The sequence below is a fragment of the Urocitellus parryii genome, chromosome 4 (assembly GCF_045843805.1).
Source record: "Urocitellus parryii isolate mUroPar1 chromosome 4, mUroPar1.hap1, whole genome shotgun sequence".
Taxonomy (NCBI): Eukaryota; Metazoa; Chordata; class Mammalia; order Rodentia; family Sciuridae; genus Urocitellus; species Urocitellus parryii.
Genome location: NC_135534.1, coordinates 187,763,717 through 187,779,452, shown reverse-complemented (window position 1 = coordinate 187,779,452; position 15,736 = coordinate 187,763,717). Strand labels below are relative to the sequence as shown.

The 15,736-nt window shown below is 48.4% G+C and overlaps 1 protein-coding gene across 5 annotated transcripts in view; it reads left to right on the top strand.

Moving 5' to 3' along the window:
* The window catches only part of Epb41l4b (erythrocyte membrane protein band 4.1 like 4B), a 130,134-nt gene that overhangs the window by 27,238 nt on the left and 87,160 nt on the right, over window positions 1-15,736 (top strand). For all 5 annotated transcript variants that reach the window (XM_026391142.2, XM_026391140.2, XM_077797951.1 and 2 more), the window contains exon 2: window positions 10,600-10,704. In XM_026391142.2, coding sequence (XP_026246927.2) covers window positions 10,600-10,704 — 105 coding nt within the window. The remainder of the gene's footprint in view (window positions 1-10,599; window positions 10,705-15,736) is intronic.

Below are 15,736 nucleotides of genomic sequence, written 5' to 3'. Positions count from 1 at the left end.
ATGTTTGAAGTGTTGGGTGAGACCAGTTTTCAGGGCAGCCAGAGTCAAGTAGCTTTAGGTATCCTCGACTTCATTCAGCATTGTGAGGAATGACCAGGACACTCGTCCCTTCAACTAAGGAGTCAGCTGTGTTTGGATAGAAGTGTCAGCCCACAGAAATTAAGGAGATGTCAGGTGTGCCCTGTCGATGTCAAGAAGGGCCAAGGATTGGGTGTAGCTCAGTGGCAGACACTTGCCCAGCATGCATGAGGCCACGTTTCGCGCCCAGTCCTGCCAAAATAAGGGAAGGAAGGAGGGAGGGAGGGAGGGAAGAAGGAAGGAAAGAAAAGAGAAGGTCCCCAGGATTTCTGTCAGTAAAGTCATGGTGGAAGAGCTAACTCTGGACTCTCCCTCTCTGGTCTTTGCAGCACATGGAGGGGCCCCACTCAGGGTCTGAGGAGGACACTGGCTGGCTGTGGAACTGACCAGCAAGCCTCCTTCCATTGACTCACATACTGAAATGACAGCTCTTCTTTTTTAAAATGGTTCTTAGTTCCTTGTTGGTCAAAATTAAGTGTAGTTGTTTTTTTTGTTTCATCTGACTTCTAAGAGCTTGTTAGCTGGGCAAGTCAGGAAATTAGTGACGTGCTGTTTTACCAGAATTGGATTTCCAGGAGCCACCTAGACAGTGCTACGCCCCTCACTACAGAGGTGCGGCTCCTCTGTTCGTCTGTGAGCAAGTACTCTACTTTCCACATGGCTGTGGCTTCCCTGCTCGCCAGAAGGAATGGGAATTGCTTCCACACCTGAGATCTGTCTGCCCTGGACCCTGTAGCCCCGTAGGCCAGCCATAGCCAAAATCATGCATGCAGTCGGCTCTTTGTGTGTGTTTTTTCAATTGGGTATAAGAAACGTTCCTTGTTTGCAGGGTACATTACATGGGCTCAGAGGTGAGAAGGAGGGCCAGGGGAGTAGCAGGATGAGGTAGAAAGACCTCTGCCCTAAAGATCGGGAAGCTTGGGTCTGGATTCTAGTTCTGCCACTTAGAAACTATGAATTTTATCACATGATTTCTCTGAGGCTCAGTCTCTTCTGTAAAGTGGGGTCACAGAACCCTTATCAACATGGGAGTACTTGTTAACTGGCAGGTGGGATTTATAAGCTGGACAGGCTGGTTTTATAAATCCAGCAGATTCTGGACGTGTCTGCGTGGTCTTGCATCACTATACTCATCAAATCTTTCTGATAGCTGAGAGGGTATTTCTAGTTCATGATAAAATGCCAAGGTGACTTATGTGGTGATTTCAGATATCCATGTCTATGATGTCCTGTAGTCAATAGTGTGTGTTTGTTTATGATGACTTAGCCATATTGGCGACCACAATGGTATTATCCTCATGTTACTATAATAAAATTCCCGGAAGCAATTACCTTATAAAGAGGAAAAAAGGTTATTTTTGACTCATGGTTTTGGAGGTTCTAGTCTAAGATCAGGTGCCCCCATTGCTTTGGGCCTGTGTAAGGGTAGAGCATCATGGGGAGAGGCCTGTGGCAGAGCAAACCACTTCTATCGTGAGCCAGGAAAAAAAGACAAGAGAGGCTGGGGTCTCAAAATTCCCTTCAGGAGCATACCCCCAAAGAACCTAAGGACCTCCCAGTGGGTCCCAACTCCTACAGGTCTGCAGCAACCCCCAACAGTATCTCCCTGGGGTCCAAATCTTTAGTACATGGATCTTTGGGGGACTTTCAACCAAACTATAGCAATGACAGAGACCCTGAGGCCACTTAGGGGGTGGGTGTTTGTAACCGAGGACTAGATTCCTAGGGCGGCTCATGGAAAACTGGCAGATCAGCCCGTGGGGTGGGGGTGGGGGTAGAGAGGTGAGTAACTGTGAATTCGCACTCCCTAGAGGGGCTGGAGCAAGCCTTGAGGTGGATCCCCTGCGGGCCACCAAGACAGACTTGCACTCAGGGACACCAAGGACTTGGAGAGGAAGAAATTTACAGGTTTACAGAAATTCTCAAGCGGGACTAACAGTTTTTCTCTTTTATTTTTCCCCCACTTTTTTTTAAAATTGGTGCCTTCTATCTGCATATCCTAATGGGATTTATTGTTACATATCCATAATGCACATAATACACAATATAAGGACATAATTTGGCCAACATGATTACCAAGCATTTCCCCCCTCTCTCCCCATCACCTTGGGTTCAAATGGGATCATTTGATACTGGCGATGACAATGGTATTATCCTCATGTTACTATAATAAAATGACGTACTTTGATTTTTACTAAGCATTTGACAAAAAGCACGTGATGTTATTCCTGTGGACCAGTGGGAGACAAAAGGTTTGGGTTGAAGTGATAATAATTCCTTCGTTGGTATAGCACACCAGGCTACAGTGTGTGCTTGTTTGCTGTCTTGCTTTTTTATTAATATAATACTTTAGTAAGGTCGTCAGAGCAAATGAAAGTATTCCTATTTTTCAGACAAAGAAGCTGAGACTCAGGGTTGCCTCAGGTCACGGTCCCATTGCTAGGGAAGTGGTAGAACTGGGATTTCAACCCAGCATTTCTGCCCCTCAGAATCCCAGGGCATATCCCCATGTGGGACAGTTGTGTGCAGTCATACTGGGCTGGAAGCCACCAACACATAGGTGCCCTGAGGTCCTGTGAAGCGAGAAGGATACCCCCAGCATCACCGCTCCCCGTGCGGACCTGCCTCTGACAGGGCCCCGTGCTGTGACACTGGCATCAGGAACTGACAGATGGAGTAACAGGCTGGGACTCAGGACATTCTTAACAGGGTAGATCGCTTCATGCATTGAAGAACCAGAACTGGTTAACATTTTGTGCAGAAGAGGCAGAGCATTCTCATTTGCCATAAGGATAGGCCTCAGAGGGGTGCAGGGTGCATTGGAGCAGACTCTGGTCTGGAAGAGGTGATGGCAGTACTGGGAACCGACGCCCAGGGCCTGGCCAGCTACAGAAAATCCCAACAGAGTTGGACTGGGGAATCAGAACTGGGATTCAGAACTTCTGAACCACGGGTGGTTGTGGTGCGAACCGAGGCTACTCCTTAATTCACTTTGGTGTTTGTGTTTTTTTCAACTTCCAAACGTCAGATGGCAGAAGAGCAAAAATGACTAGCGCAGCATGCTGCCAACAAGAAGCCGAGTAGTGGGCTGGGTGGGGCTCAGCGGTAGAGTGCTTGCCTAGCATGTGTGAGGCTCTGGGTTCGATCCTCAGCACTGCATAAAAATGAATAAATGAAATAAAGGCATGCTGTCCACCTACAACTACCAAAAAAAAAAAATAGAAAAGAAAAGAAAAAAGAAAGAAAAATGTTGAGAAGTGAAGTTTGTTACTTGCAGTTGACCCTGGCATTTAGCTTGAGGACTGGGACAGGAACGGGAATGTCGGAATGAGGAAGGCCCCAATCAACCCATGGAGGTGGGACTGCTGAGTGTGGTGGAGCGGACATTGTGTTTGGAGAACAGCGTGCTTCCCAGTTTCATGGAGCCTGGGGGGAGAGGTAACATCCTGTTTTAGGTTTGGCAGTATTGATAATGCAAAGTCCCTGACACAGGCTAGGGCGCCTGCACCTCCTTCCTTGATAGAAGCCTTTGAGCAGAGCAGTGAAGACCACTTTAGGCAATGCAGGGGAGATGGGTATCGGGGAGGAGACACTAAGGGAGCAGGATCGCTTGGGGCTGTTGCTGTGGTCAGATGATGAGCCACAGCCTGAACCATGAAGGGAGAGGCCTTTCTGAAGATGGACACACAGGGACATGCCATCCAATGGATGTGACCGTGCAGAGGGGGGACGGCCACATGTACCTGAAAGGAGCAGCTCCCCAAATCACGTTCACTGCTTGGGCGTCATAGTTTTACAGTTTCCTTCGTAACTGGGATATACACACTTGTTGAGTACACACCTTCCAAATCTCCCTGGATGCCCCACATCTTGTGCTCTTGAGACTAAATGAGATCTGGACAGGTTAGCTTCTATCTTCTGTGTTCTTCCAGGACCTGATTTGACCTGTGAGTGCTGCTCTGGGGTCAGGCTGCAGTAGGGGATTGCCCGCAGCATCTTATCTGACCGAGGTCAGCATCGTTCATTTATTTGGTGGGGGGGGGACAGTTAAGGCATGGACACGGCTGGGAACCAGTGAGTCAGCAAGACAGGGACTTCTGACGCTGACTGGCCAGCAAAGATGGCACAACATCCACGCCTTTCCCTGCTAGCCGCCTGCCCGCCCCCGCCCACCCCAGCTTTCTTTGGCAAGTACAAACTTTTATTTTACACACGACGTTCAGGAGCTCGGTTCTTGTCAGCTGATGTCAGATCCAAAGGCACTGCTGCCGAGAGACACGTCGACCCGAACCCCTGGTGGCTGGTCCTGGTGGAAAGTGATGTGTTGAGATGGGAGGCAGGAAAGCAAGGGGACATCTGTGCCAAGAGCTCCAGGGAGGAGCTGGCCGGAGCCTGCTGTTTGGGGACAGACAGCTCACTGTGTTAGTTTGGAACTAGATGCCGTGTCACTGGGTTCCAGAGTGGCAGCCCTGACTTGGTAAGGCCCCTGTTCCGCACAGGGCGCTTCAGAAGGTGAGGAGCTGAGTGGCGCTGTGGCCTGTGGGTTTGGGTCTGCAGTGGATTTGGACGAGCTGCTCACCGAGGACTTCTGCAGTGGGGGAGGCAGCCACCCCGCTTCTGACTGGGTAACCCCTGCTCCATGCCCTGCAGTGGCAGTTGGCATTTGATAAGCACCTGGCAAGCATTTGGGAAGGAAGGGAGGAAGGGAGGAAGGGAGGAAGGGAGGGCGGGCTCCTCACAGAGGGGAAGACCTAGTTAACAGTAAGGCAGCAAGCAACGGCTTTCCAGTCTTGTCATGTTGACTTAGCGCCTTTCGGAACCACTAGACAGCACTTGACATAATAGCAACAAAATTGTGTTTAGGTAAACAGCCTTGGAAGCACAGGGTGGTTCCCCAGGCTCTCGTTCATGGAATACTTAATCTGAAAATATTTTAATGAATATATCCTCATTTTGAGGCCTGTGGCTCGTGGAGTATGGTGGGTCTGTTGTCAGTGCGTTAGCCAGGCCCATTCAGAATGTGTCTTTCTTGGTCCCAGACCCCACCACCCACACACTCCTGCTGTCCATCCACACAGCTGTCCATGCAGCCAGCAGGCATTAGGGAGCACCTGCCCTGTGCCAGCCAGGCACTGTGCGAGGGGGATGCGGGACAGGGAGGTGAGTACTCAGGTGAATGGAGCTGGGCCCTGCCCTCGGGGTGCTTAGTCTGAAGCAGGAGTGAGGATACAGAAGCCCAGGGAGCAGCCATAGCAGGTGATCCTGTGTAAAATACAGCCATGAGCCTGCTCGAAGGAGCACAGAGGAGGGAGCACTTGTCTGGCTCCTGAAGAGATTCTGTTTGGGTGAAGCTTGAGGTAACGCTTTCTGGGCTTCAGCCCCAGGTGCTGGATGTCAGGGCCGGCAGTGCAGGAGAACTGAGTTCTCTGGAGCCTTCTTAGGATTGAGTGTGAACACCCTGTGGACTGGGAGAAGGGGCGAAAGTGGGTTCAAGTGCAGAATGACCTTGATTCTCTTAATTTCATCCTAGCCAATAACCCCCTGGGGCCTGTGTTGAGGATCCCTCCATGCCAGCCCTCATGATTCTATCAGATTCTTTTTGGAGCTGGAAAGAGACCTTGGGAATTCTTTCTTCCAGCAGAATTTGGATGAACCAGGAGCATACTTGAGGGTGTGGGTGTGGGGGAGTGCCTGCAGGTGTGGAGTAGGTAGAGGTGGCATTTTCTAACCGACTGGGCCTTGCCACTTCCAAGACCAGTGGAAATGAGGGTCTGGCCTGGCAGAAGGGACCTGCTCCCTCACCTCCACCCTGAGCTCCTCAGACATGACAAGCCAGGTCAGAAAGACATTGGAAAAGTGAGATTTGGAATGACCCGGGCAGAAGCTCATGCTGACTCTTTTCATTGTACACGAGTAGAACTGTGACTTTTCAGTGTTCTGTGAGTGGAGTCATCCTGTGCCTGCCTGGTAGGTCCTGAATCCAAATAGAGAGACCCAGCTGCGGGGCAGGTGGGATTGGGGGCCAGTTTGGTTTTGTGGCCCTGTATATTCAGGGCACTGTGTCAGGAGCTGCAGGACAAGTCTGGGCTGGTGATAAGGATTTGGGGAAATTATGAATTGCTTAAGGCCGCAGTTGGTGGTCCACCTGGGAGCACGGGGCGCCTGCTTTCTCCAAACCCAATTCTTCCTGCCGTGTCCTGCTGCTAAAGCTCTTCTTAACTAGTTCAGTCCCACCGGGAGACCCACTAATGAAGCGTTGGTGCCACAGTAACAGGTGTTTCCTAGGGCTGACAGCAGTGGCGAGTCACAGGGCAAAACTACCCAGAGGATCCATTGTTAGGGGCAAGAAGAAAGGGCACCAGGGAGGGGGGACTTAAAATATTTTTTTTTGTTATTGTTGTTTGACAACTGCAAGGAGATCCGTGTTTAGGAAAACTTGGGAAGAAAACCACCCACAATTTCTCCACCCTAATACAGCTAATTATATTTTAACAGATTTTCTGTTTGTCTCAGGCAGTCCACAATACATAACACATGTCTTTATGCGTACTTGGAATCTCAGCTAGCCTATAGAGTCTGTTTACCTAACCTTGTACATTTTCCTTATTTCTGTCTCATCTTTGTAATTGTTTTCCATAATGGCCGAGCAGTATTCTGGAGTGTCAGAAGGCCATCGTTCTGTGTCCCTGGGGCTGTGGAATGGGCTGGCTCCTCTCTCCCTCTCCTTAAGCTTGTGCTCTAGAGGATTTTCTCACACCTTCAGCCTTGTGTTTCTGTGTCATTGCTGCCTTCGAGGAGCAGTTCCAGGAAGGGGACTTTGAAGTTGGTAATCCAGGCATGCAGATGGTTTTGATATTTGTTTTCACTTCTATTTATTTATTGATAATATTTATTTTTTCATTGTAGTTGGACGCAATACCTTCATTTCACTTATTTATCATTATGTGGTGCTGAGGGCAAACCCAGGGTCTTGCACGTGTGAGGCGAGAGCTCTACTGCTGAGCCACAACCCCAGCTCCTGATTTTACTTTTATTTATGTATTCATTTATTTACCTGGGGCTGGGGGTTAAACCCAGGGTCTCGTGCATGCTAAGCACACTACCACTGAGCTACACTCCCAACCTTGCATTTTTATATGTATCATGCAAATACAGATGTGCAAATAAAGCAGAGGTGTAGCTGAGCGAGTTATGAGGAAGCAGATGCCACTACTCAGCTCAGGAGACAGCTTCCTGCTAGCCAGAGCCCTCTGCGCTCCCTTCCTGCCAGGAGCTGCATTACTCTGACTTTATTGTAATTGCTTCCGTGTTCATTAAGTTTTGTCACCCAAGAGTGCATCCAAGAATGACAGCTGGATTTTGCCTTTAAAAAAGGTGTTCTAGGGGCTGGGTTTTGGCTCAGAGGCAGAGTGCTCCCCTAGCATGTGTGAGGCACTGCGTTCGATTCTCAGCACTGCATATAAATAAATAAAATAAAAGTTCATTGACAACTAAAAAAAAATACATACACACACACACATATATTTTAAGCCTTTTAAGTTTCTTAACCTATAGGATTCCCCTCCATCTCTTCTCTTCCCTCTATTGTTTGTTGAAGAAAGAACCTGGATCATTTGCCCTGAGGAGTTTCTAGGACTTTCCCCAGGCTGGGTCTCCTGGAGAGAGGAGTTGGAGCCAGGAGTCACTCAGGTGGGTGTTCTGCTCCGGGCAGTACACAGGAGCTGGGATCCTCCTGCGGGGAAGTGAGTAGCCACTGGAGCCCAAGCGCAGAACCTTCCATTCATTAGGGGCTGCAGAGTGTTGAAAGAGCGGTTTCTCTTGTTCCTTCATTATTCGTTTGTTGGACTATTTCAGTAAAGAAAAACTCCACCCATCTGCTTTTTAAAAATAGCTTCATGGAGGTTCACATGTCCTACAGTTCACCCACCGAAAGTATGTAATTCAGTGGCTTTTGGTACATTTAACAGAGCTCTGCATCTGTCACCACAATTAATTTTAGAACATTTCATTGACAAAACGCCACTCCTTTTGCTGCCACATCCTAAACCCCCCAGCCTTTAGCAGCCACTAACCTAACTTCTGTCTCTATGGATCTGCCTACTCTGGACATTTTAACAGGCTCGCGCACAATATGTGATGCTGTGTGATTAGTTTCTTTCATGTAAGCTAGTGTCTTCTAGGTCCCTCCACATTGGTTGCATATGTCATTCCTTTTTATGGCCAAAAAAATATTCTATCAGATACATGCAGTAGCATTTGTTTATTCATTAGTTGATGACTATTTGGTGCTACTTAACCCTTTGGATATGATGAATAATATTGCTAGGTAGATTCACGTATAAGTTTTTCACAAACATATGTTTTTATTTCTTGGGTGCATGCTTAGGAATAGACTCACTGGGACATGGTAAATCCGTGTTTAACCATTTGAGGAACCATGAGACTGTTTTCCAATGTGGTTGCATGAGTTTTTATTCCCATCAGCAATATTATGAGAATTCCAATTTCTCCAGTGTGTTTTGCAATATCTTTTTAATCCTAGTGGGTATGAAGCAGCATCTGATTATGGTTTGATTTGCATTTCCCTAGTGAGTGATGATGGTGAGTGTCTTTCCTGTGTTTTTTGGCCATTTTTACATCTTTGGAGAACTATCTATACGTGTCCTTTGGCCATTTTTCAATTGGGCATTTGTCTTTTATTATTGAATTGTAATAGTTCCTTATGTATTCTAGATAAAAGTCCCTAGCAGATGTGGTCCGCTCTCTATATCCATTTACTTTACTGACTTGTGGATCAAAAGTATTTTTAAAAAATTGCATCTGTGTTGAACATGTACAAACTGCTTTACTTGTTATTAGTCCCTAAATAATACAGTATAACAACTATTTACATAGCATTTGCATTGTATTATAAGTCATCTAGAGATGATTTAAAGTGTACAAGAGGATGAGCATAAGTTATATGCATGTACTTCACCATTTCTATAAGGGGCTTAAGCATCTGTTGATTTTGATATTCTCAGTGGGTCCTGGAACTAGTCCTTCCTCAGATATAGAGCAATGACTGCATATGATTTGCAAAAATTTTATTGTATTTTGGGTTGCCTTTGTAGTTTCTTGGAAAAAAAAATTTTTTTTTCAGTGCCAGGGATTGAACTCAGGGGTAGGCACTTGACAATGAGCCACATCCCCAGCTCTCTTTTGTATTTTATTGAGAGATAGGGTCTCACTGAGTTGCTTAGTGCCTCACCTTTGCTGAGGCTGGCTTTGAACTTGTGATCTTCCTACCTCAACCTCCCTAGTGGCTGGGATTACAGGCGTGCACCACTGTGCTTGACTCTTGGGATCTTGATATCTTTTTGGAGTGTAAACGTTTTGCAATTTGATGTCCAGTTCTTTTTTCTCTTGTGGCTTGTGCTTTGGGTGTCTTATCTCAACACCATTGCTTAACCCAAGGTCATGAAGCTTGGTGCCTGTGTTTATTCTGAGAGCTTTAACTGTTTAACTCTCACATTTAGGGCTGTGGTCCACCTGGAATACATACACTTCTGTGCCCACTGGCCACCCGTGGCTGCAATTTTAGGCAGAGTCAGTGCCGGATTCTTCCTCTTTGTTTACCAGTTTTTGTATTAAGGAGTTGCTTCTCTAGTACAAAACTGTGTTTCCTTTGTTGTTTTCTTTGATGCTTAGATTTAAACATATTTGCCATGGTGTAGTTTTTTACTGAGCTGGGTGCCTGTGTTCTGCTGGAGCGATTACTGATGAGTACTTTCTGTTTGTTCAAGACTTCAATCTTCTTGGAATGATTTCTCATTTGTGATCTCCTTAGTCTTCCTAAGGAGAAGCTGGGAGAGCAGCTACCACTAGGCCTACTTTACAGAGCAGGAAGAGAAGCATAAGGAGAAATGACTTGTCCCAGGGCACAACCACTAATAAATGCAGGACTTGAACCCTGGGTCCGACTCTTCTTGTGCTTGTGTCCCAGCTATATGCCACACTGTCAAAAACCTGAGATAGACCTGGAATTTGAGCTTCAGTCCTAGTTGTATGGTCTTGATATGCAGGAGATCTTTTGTTCTTTCTGGGATTTGGTTACTTGCTCTGTGAGATTGCAAGAGCCAGTCCCAATCTAGAATTCTAAGCAGATTTCCTCATGTCACCTGCAATGAGAGACAGCCCAGGTCTTGCTGCTCTGGCGTGGAGCCCCATCAGGAGCATCTGATGGACAGAGCTCACCATCACACACAGGTGTTTGTCCATATGGCTCCCTTTTTGTAAGGAGAGACTAGTGAGGGTTAGTGATGGTTATCCCCTTATATAGTTGACCTTTATTCTAGCATGTGATGTTTGAATTTCTTTAAGTATGAGTTTGTATTATACTTGAATAAAAAAATTAAATTTGTAAAAACTTGTGTGCATGTAAACAATGTAAAAGAGAGAAGTGGGTTTTTTTCTTTTAATCCTTTTGTTTCTTATCCGGCTCTCACACTTTAAATTTTCATCTACCCGTTTGTCTTCCAGAAACATGCCAAAGGCCAGGATTTGTTTGATCAGATCGTGTACCACTTGGACCTTGTGGAAACAGATTACTTTGGCCTCCAGTTCCTCGACTCTGCCCAGGTCACAGTATGTATTGCTTTAATTTCATTTCAGGACAGATTGGCTTTTGATGCTAATTGCAGATCCACAGTTGCTAGAAATTGGTAGAGAAAAATAGGAGTAAAACTGTGACACTGTTCCAGTAAGGAGCATTGGCAGCTGTGATAGTGCCTGAGTCGAGTACAGGCACGGTGCTGTGGGATGCTCCCCACTCCGAGACAGCCAACAACCAGGAGAACTGGTGCCCAGGAAGCATTAAGGAAGCATTTCTGAGCATAGGGATGCACGGTGGACACATTTCTAGAGAATGTTGGAGGAAGAAGAAATACTATGGAAAACACTGCATTGGTATTGCTTTTATTTTTTAAGCAGCAAGATAGGCCTCCCCACCATCTTCTTATACAGCCTGGCTAGGTAGGAAGAGGGTCTTGTGAAGGTGGCTGAGGCCCAGCCAGGCTGGGGGCCAGTCAGAGCAGGCCGTGGCCCTGCACCAGGACCATCTTGTGGGCTCCAGGAGGGGTATTGGGTCAGCCCAGACTTCCCTTGCTCTCCCAGAAGCACAACTGCTCACAGTGAGTGATCTCCACAGAGCTCAGAACCACTCTTTGGAAAGCAGCAATGACTTCATCGTCCCCCTTCCCAACAAGATATTTGGGTTTCGATGATAATTAACTCAGTTATCTAAAAATGTTGGTTGAGGGCCTGTGATGCACTGGGCCCCATTCTGACCATTGTGGATAAAAGTGTTGATTACAGATGGTGTAAGGATAGGAGGGGGGCTAGGGATGTGGCTCAAGCGGTAGTTCGCTCGCCTGTCATGCGTGTGGCCCGGGTTCGATCCTCAGCACCACATACCAACAAAGATGTTGTGTCCGCTGAGAACTAAAATAAATAAATAAATAAATAGTAAAAATTCTCTCTCACTCTCTCTTTAAAAAAAAAAAAAAGGATAGGAGGTGACAAGAGGAGGCAGAGTTAAGCAAGGAAGGGTAAGAGGAGGAGTGGGTGCTGAGGCAGAGTGTCTTGAGGCAGGGGTCCCTGGGAAGGCCTTCCAGCTGGACACCTGAAGCTTCTCATACCTAAAAGACACTTATCAATTACCTCTGGGGGACCACATGTGACAGCTGTTAGCTGCTCAGACTGGTGTCTGGCCATTGGGGCTGCTGGAGATGCCCCGTCTTGGGGTGGGCGATAGAGTGGAATCTGGAGGGAAAAGCCCCTGGCTGTAGTGCCCCCTGGTGGTCCTCCCAGGTGGTGCCCTGGGCATCCACCTCTGCACCTTAGGACTTCCTATCTGCTCTTACCCCACAGTTGCTGCCACCTTGGCCACATGGTCCTCATTCCTTCCCTGTCCCTCAGTTGGAGACTCTCACTGTGGCCCTGGGGGGATGCCTCCCTGTTTTTTGTCTCTGCCTCCCCTTCAGTTCTGCTTCCTGGGAGTTGAGCAGCCCTGGACCCTGCCCTCTGGCCTCAGGACTGTCCTTCACATCCCTTGGGGCCTCTGTGTCTCAGTTATTTTCTTCCCTGGGCAACCTCAGGATTCTAGCTGCTGACCCTTCTGACTATTCTGGGCACTGTTTCCTTTCATTTAAGCAAATCTGACTCAGATTTCTTTTGGGGACTGTTATCACTCCCAGATCCAGAATTCTGCCATTCCCAATTTCATAGTATTGTCTCTCGATTCCGTCTTTCTGGCCCCTCTCCTTCTGGTCTTGGCTTTAAGGGGCCCTTCCTGTCTTATTCCCATTTCCCAGCCCCCTCCTGCCCTCACCTTCCTCCCTGCTGAGCCGAGCCTCAGCTGTCTCACTGTGTCCTCCCTTAGCCCTCGGTTCCCCTGCCCCCGTGTCTGCTCCCTGGCCGCCCCTTCACACGCAGGCCCATCTGTTTTCTCCGTGGCTTCTCCTAGGCTGCCAAGTGGTGCCGGAGAGTCACTGCTGAGCCTTTTGGCATCAGCAGAGATGACAAGTTCAGCAAAGTCCAAGCCCTGGACCGGTGCTTCGAGCCTTGCCAGCCCCCCACGGGATGCCAGGTGCCCGCAGCTCCCTTTCTAGGGAAGTTCTCCCACTGAGCCACACCCCAGCCCTTCACAGCTCCTCTAGTCCCCACCAAGTCTGTCCAGCCGCTGTCCTCACCTCCTCTTCTCTTGCCCTGTACCTCCAAATTTCTCTTTCTCTCTCTCCATCCTATCTCAAGAGAAAAGAGTCTGTCTATTCCTGCGCTTTCTCTCTGTACCTGCTGCCATGGTCCCATTTCCAGCTGCTTCCTGAGCGCCACATTCAGAGTTCTCTCTCTGCTCCGTGTCCTCCAGCTGTCCCAGCATTGGGCCCCTTCAGCCTCCTCCCTGAGCTGCCTCTCCATTCTGCCTTCTGTGTGTCATAAAGCATGTGCTGTCTGTGGCTTCAGAGTATCTCTAGCCCTGGCTCAGGAGTTAGGTCTGGACCCTCTTCCTGGCTCTGCTGCTGACCCATCTGGTGGTCTTAGATAGGCCACCTTTTCTCCCTTGGCCTCAGTTACTTCATCTGTGAAGTGGGGGTTCTTGGACCTGTTTTCTAAGAGCTTTCCCGGTTCCCGGGGTCAGTGACTCTGGAGTCTGAGGGGGGTGGAGCAGGTGCACTTGCCCCTCTAGTTGGGGAGGAGAAGGTACCACTATTATTTGAGCCAGTGCCTGTTATCTTGGATGCATGTCCCATCACCAGATAACCCCTTCTTCATCCGCTCAGCTTCCCAAAGCTGTGGATGTGACTCCATGGCCAAAGACTTTGCTGTGAACCTCTACTAGTGTGCTGTCACTGTGCGTCAGAAGGGATGTTCCCAGTGGGACTCAGGCATCCTTCCCAGGTTTTGAAGCCTCTCCAGCGTCTGGCTCTCTTGCAGCGACAGGCAAGAGGGTGCAGGAGCAGCTGCCAGGACCCTTCCTGTCGTCCTTCAGCTTCTCAGCCACATCCTGGCGGCCCACCCTTCTCTCTGTGTGTGGCATGAGCTGTCCCCCTCCCTGGAATGCCCTCTCGCCATCTTCAAGCCATCTCAGCTGTCCCCCATTCATGAAGCATGTCCCCAGCTCCTAGAGTGTTTTCCTCGATGTAAACCTGGAGTTTGTTTGCCTTCTGTGGTGGTTTGCTCCCTGGCCTCAGGTTTCTTATTTGAGTCTATAAACAAAACTTCATGACTAGGTCCTAAAGCTTAGGACTTCCTTTTCTTAACTTGGTGACTCCTAGGAACAAGGCAAGCAAACCGGTACCTTCTACTTTAGCCCCGGAAGGGACCTTGGGAGAGGCATTTGTCAAACCTTTACATCTTCTGGATAGTGAAACCAAAGCCATTAGACCCTGGCAAGTCACTTAGTAACGGGTACAGCTTGGACTCAAACCCAGGTTTTGTGATTTCACTTGTATGTGTTCATTCTAGTGCACTGTGCTCTTGAGTCTGTGCCTATCTGTAAAGAGGAGTCACACCTATTTCACAGGGAAATTGAGGAGCCCACAGTGGGTTAATGGATGAGAATAGATTTGTAGTATGGGTCTCTTAGTATATTTTGTGTTGCTATAATAAAATACCTGAGGCTGAGTACTTTCTAAAGAGGTCTACTTAGCTGGATGTGGTGGTGCACACCTGTAATCCCATTGACTTGGGACTGAGGCAGAAGGATTGCAAGTTTGAAGCCAGCTTGGGTAATTTAACAAGACCCTGTCTCAAAATAAAAAGGGCTGGGCTAGGGATATGGCTCAGTGGTAGAGTGTCCTGAGCTCAATCCCAAATACTGCAAGGGAGAAAAAAAAGTCTATTTAACTCACAGTTTTAGTGGCTGAAGGACCAGGATTGGGTGGCCCCATCTGGTTGGCCTCTGGTGAGGGCCTTCTGACTATATCACAACATGACGGAGAAGCAGAAAGGGAAACGACTGTATGCAGAAGGAGCCATGTGCATGGGGTAACTTTGCTTTACAATAACCCAGTCTTTAAGAATTAATCCAGTCTGGAGAGACCTAACCCATTCTTACCAGGCAGGCACTGCCTTCCATAGGCCCCACCTCTTATTTTATTTATTTGTTTTTTATGTGGTGCTGAGAATTGAACCCAGGGCCTCACAGGTGCTAAGTGAGCGCTCTACCACTGAGCCACACCCCCAGCCCTAGGCCCCACCTCTTAAGGGTCCCACCACCTCAACCCCACCACACTAGGGACCAGGCTTCCATCACCTGAACCTTGGAGAGACAAACCACACCCAGACCATAGAAATCTCCTCCCCCTAGCTGGGCAGGCTGCTAGGGAACAGGGTCCTCACGGGTGGGCACACTGAGAAGGGTATGGTAGCTGGGACGTGTGAGCCTGTGCTGTGTAGGGGAGAAATGGCAGCACATTTAAACAAGACCCCTTTGGGAGAATCTGCTGAGATGGCCGATGGGGTGACATCCATTTTCACAGGGCCTGGGAGGTGATTGGATGTCGTAGAGATGTTTCTGGGGAAAGCAGACTCACAGATGGGAACACAAAAGGAAACGGTTCACTTGGCCCTTGGCTTACTGCCCCACGATTGAGGCTCTTTCCTATACATACACCCTTATGTAGCCCCTGACATGAGGACCAGCAGGTAGTGGCAGGGCTTTTGGCACAGCTGTCTGTATACCCAGCGTATACCTCCAGCTCCCTGAAAGAGCCAGGCCTGGTTTCCATAGTGCCCTGCCCAGCCTTGAAGCAACCGTCAAAGCCTGTTGGCATCATCTATTTTTAGCAATTGGAGCTGGGACCTCATGTTTCCTTTTCCTTGTTAGAAGGGAAGGCCATCCAGGGTCCCACTCTGTGGCTCTCACTTTGGTGCACCTCAGAGCAGGGGCTGGGTGTCTAATTTGCGTGTCAGAGCTTGCTTCTCCAATGCCAAGGGCTCTGGCCTCCATGCCCCTCCAGCTTTCACACTGCCTGGTCCTGGTAGCTGCTGTTTACTGAGCTCCACCCTGAACCAGGCATTGAATCAAGGGCTCTGTATAACTCTTATTTAACATTCATGACTGATCTGTAAAGCTGGCCATAAAGCAGACCCATTTTACAGGTGACGAATTTGCAAC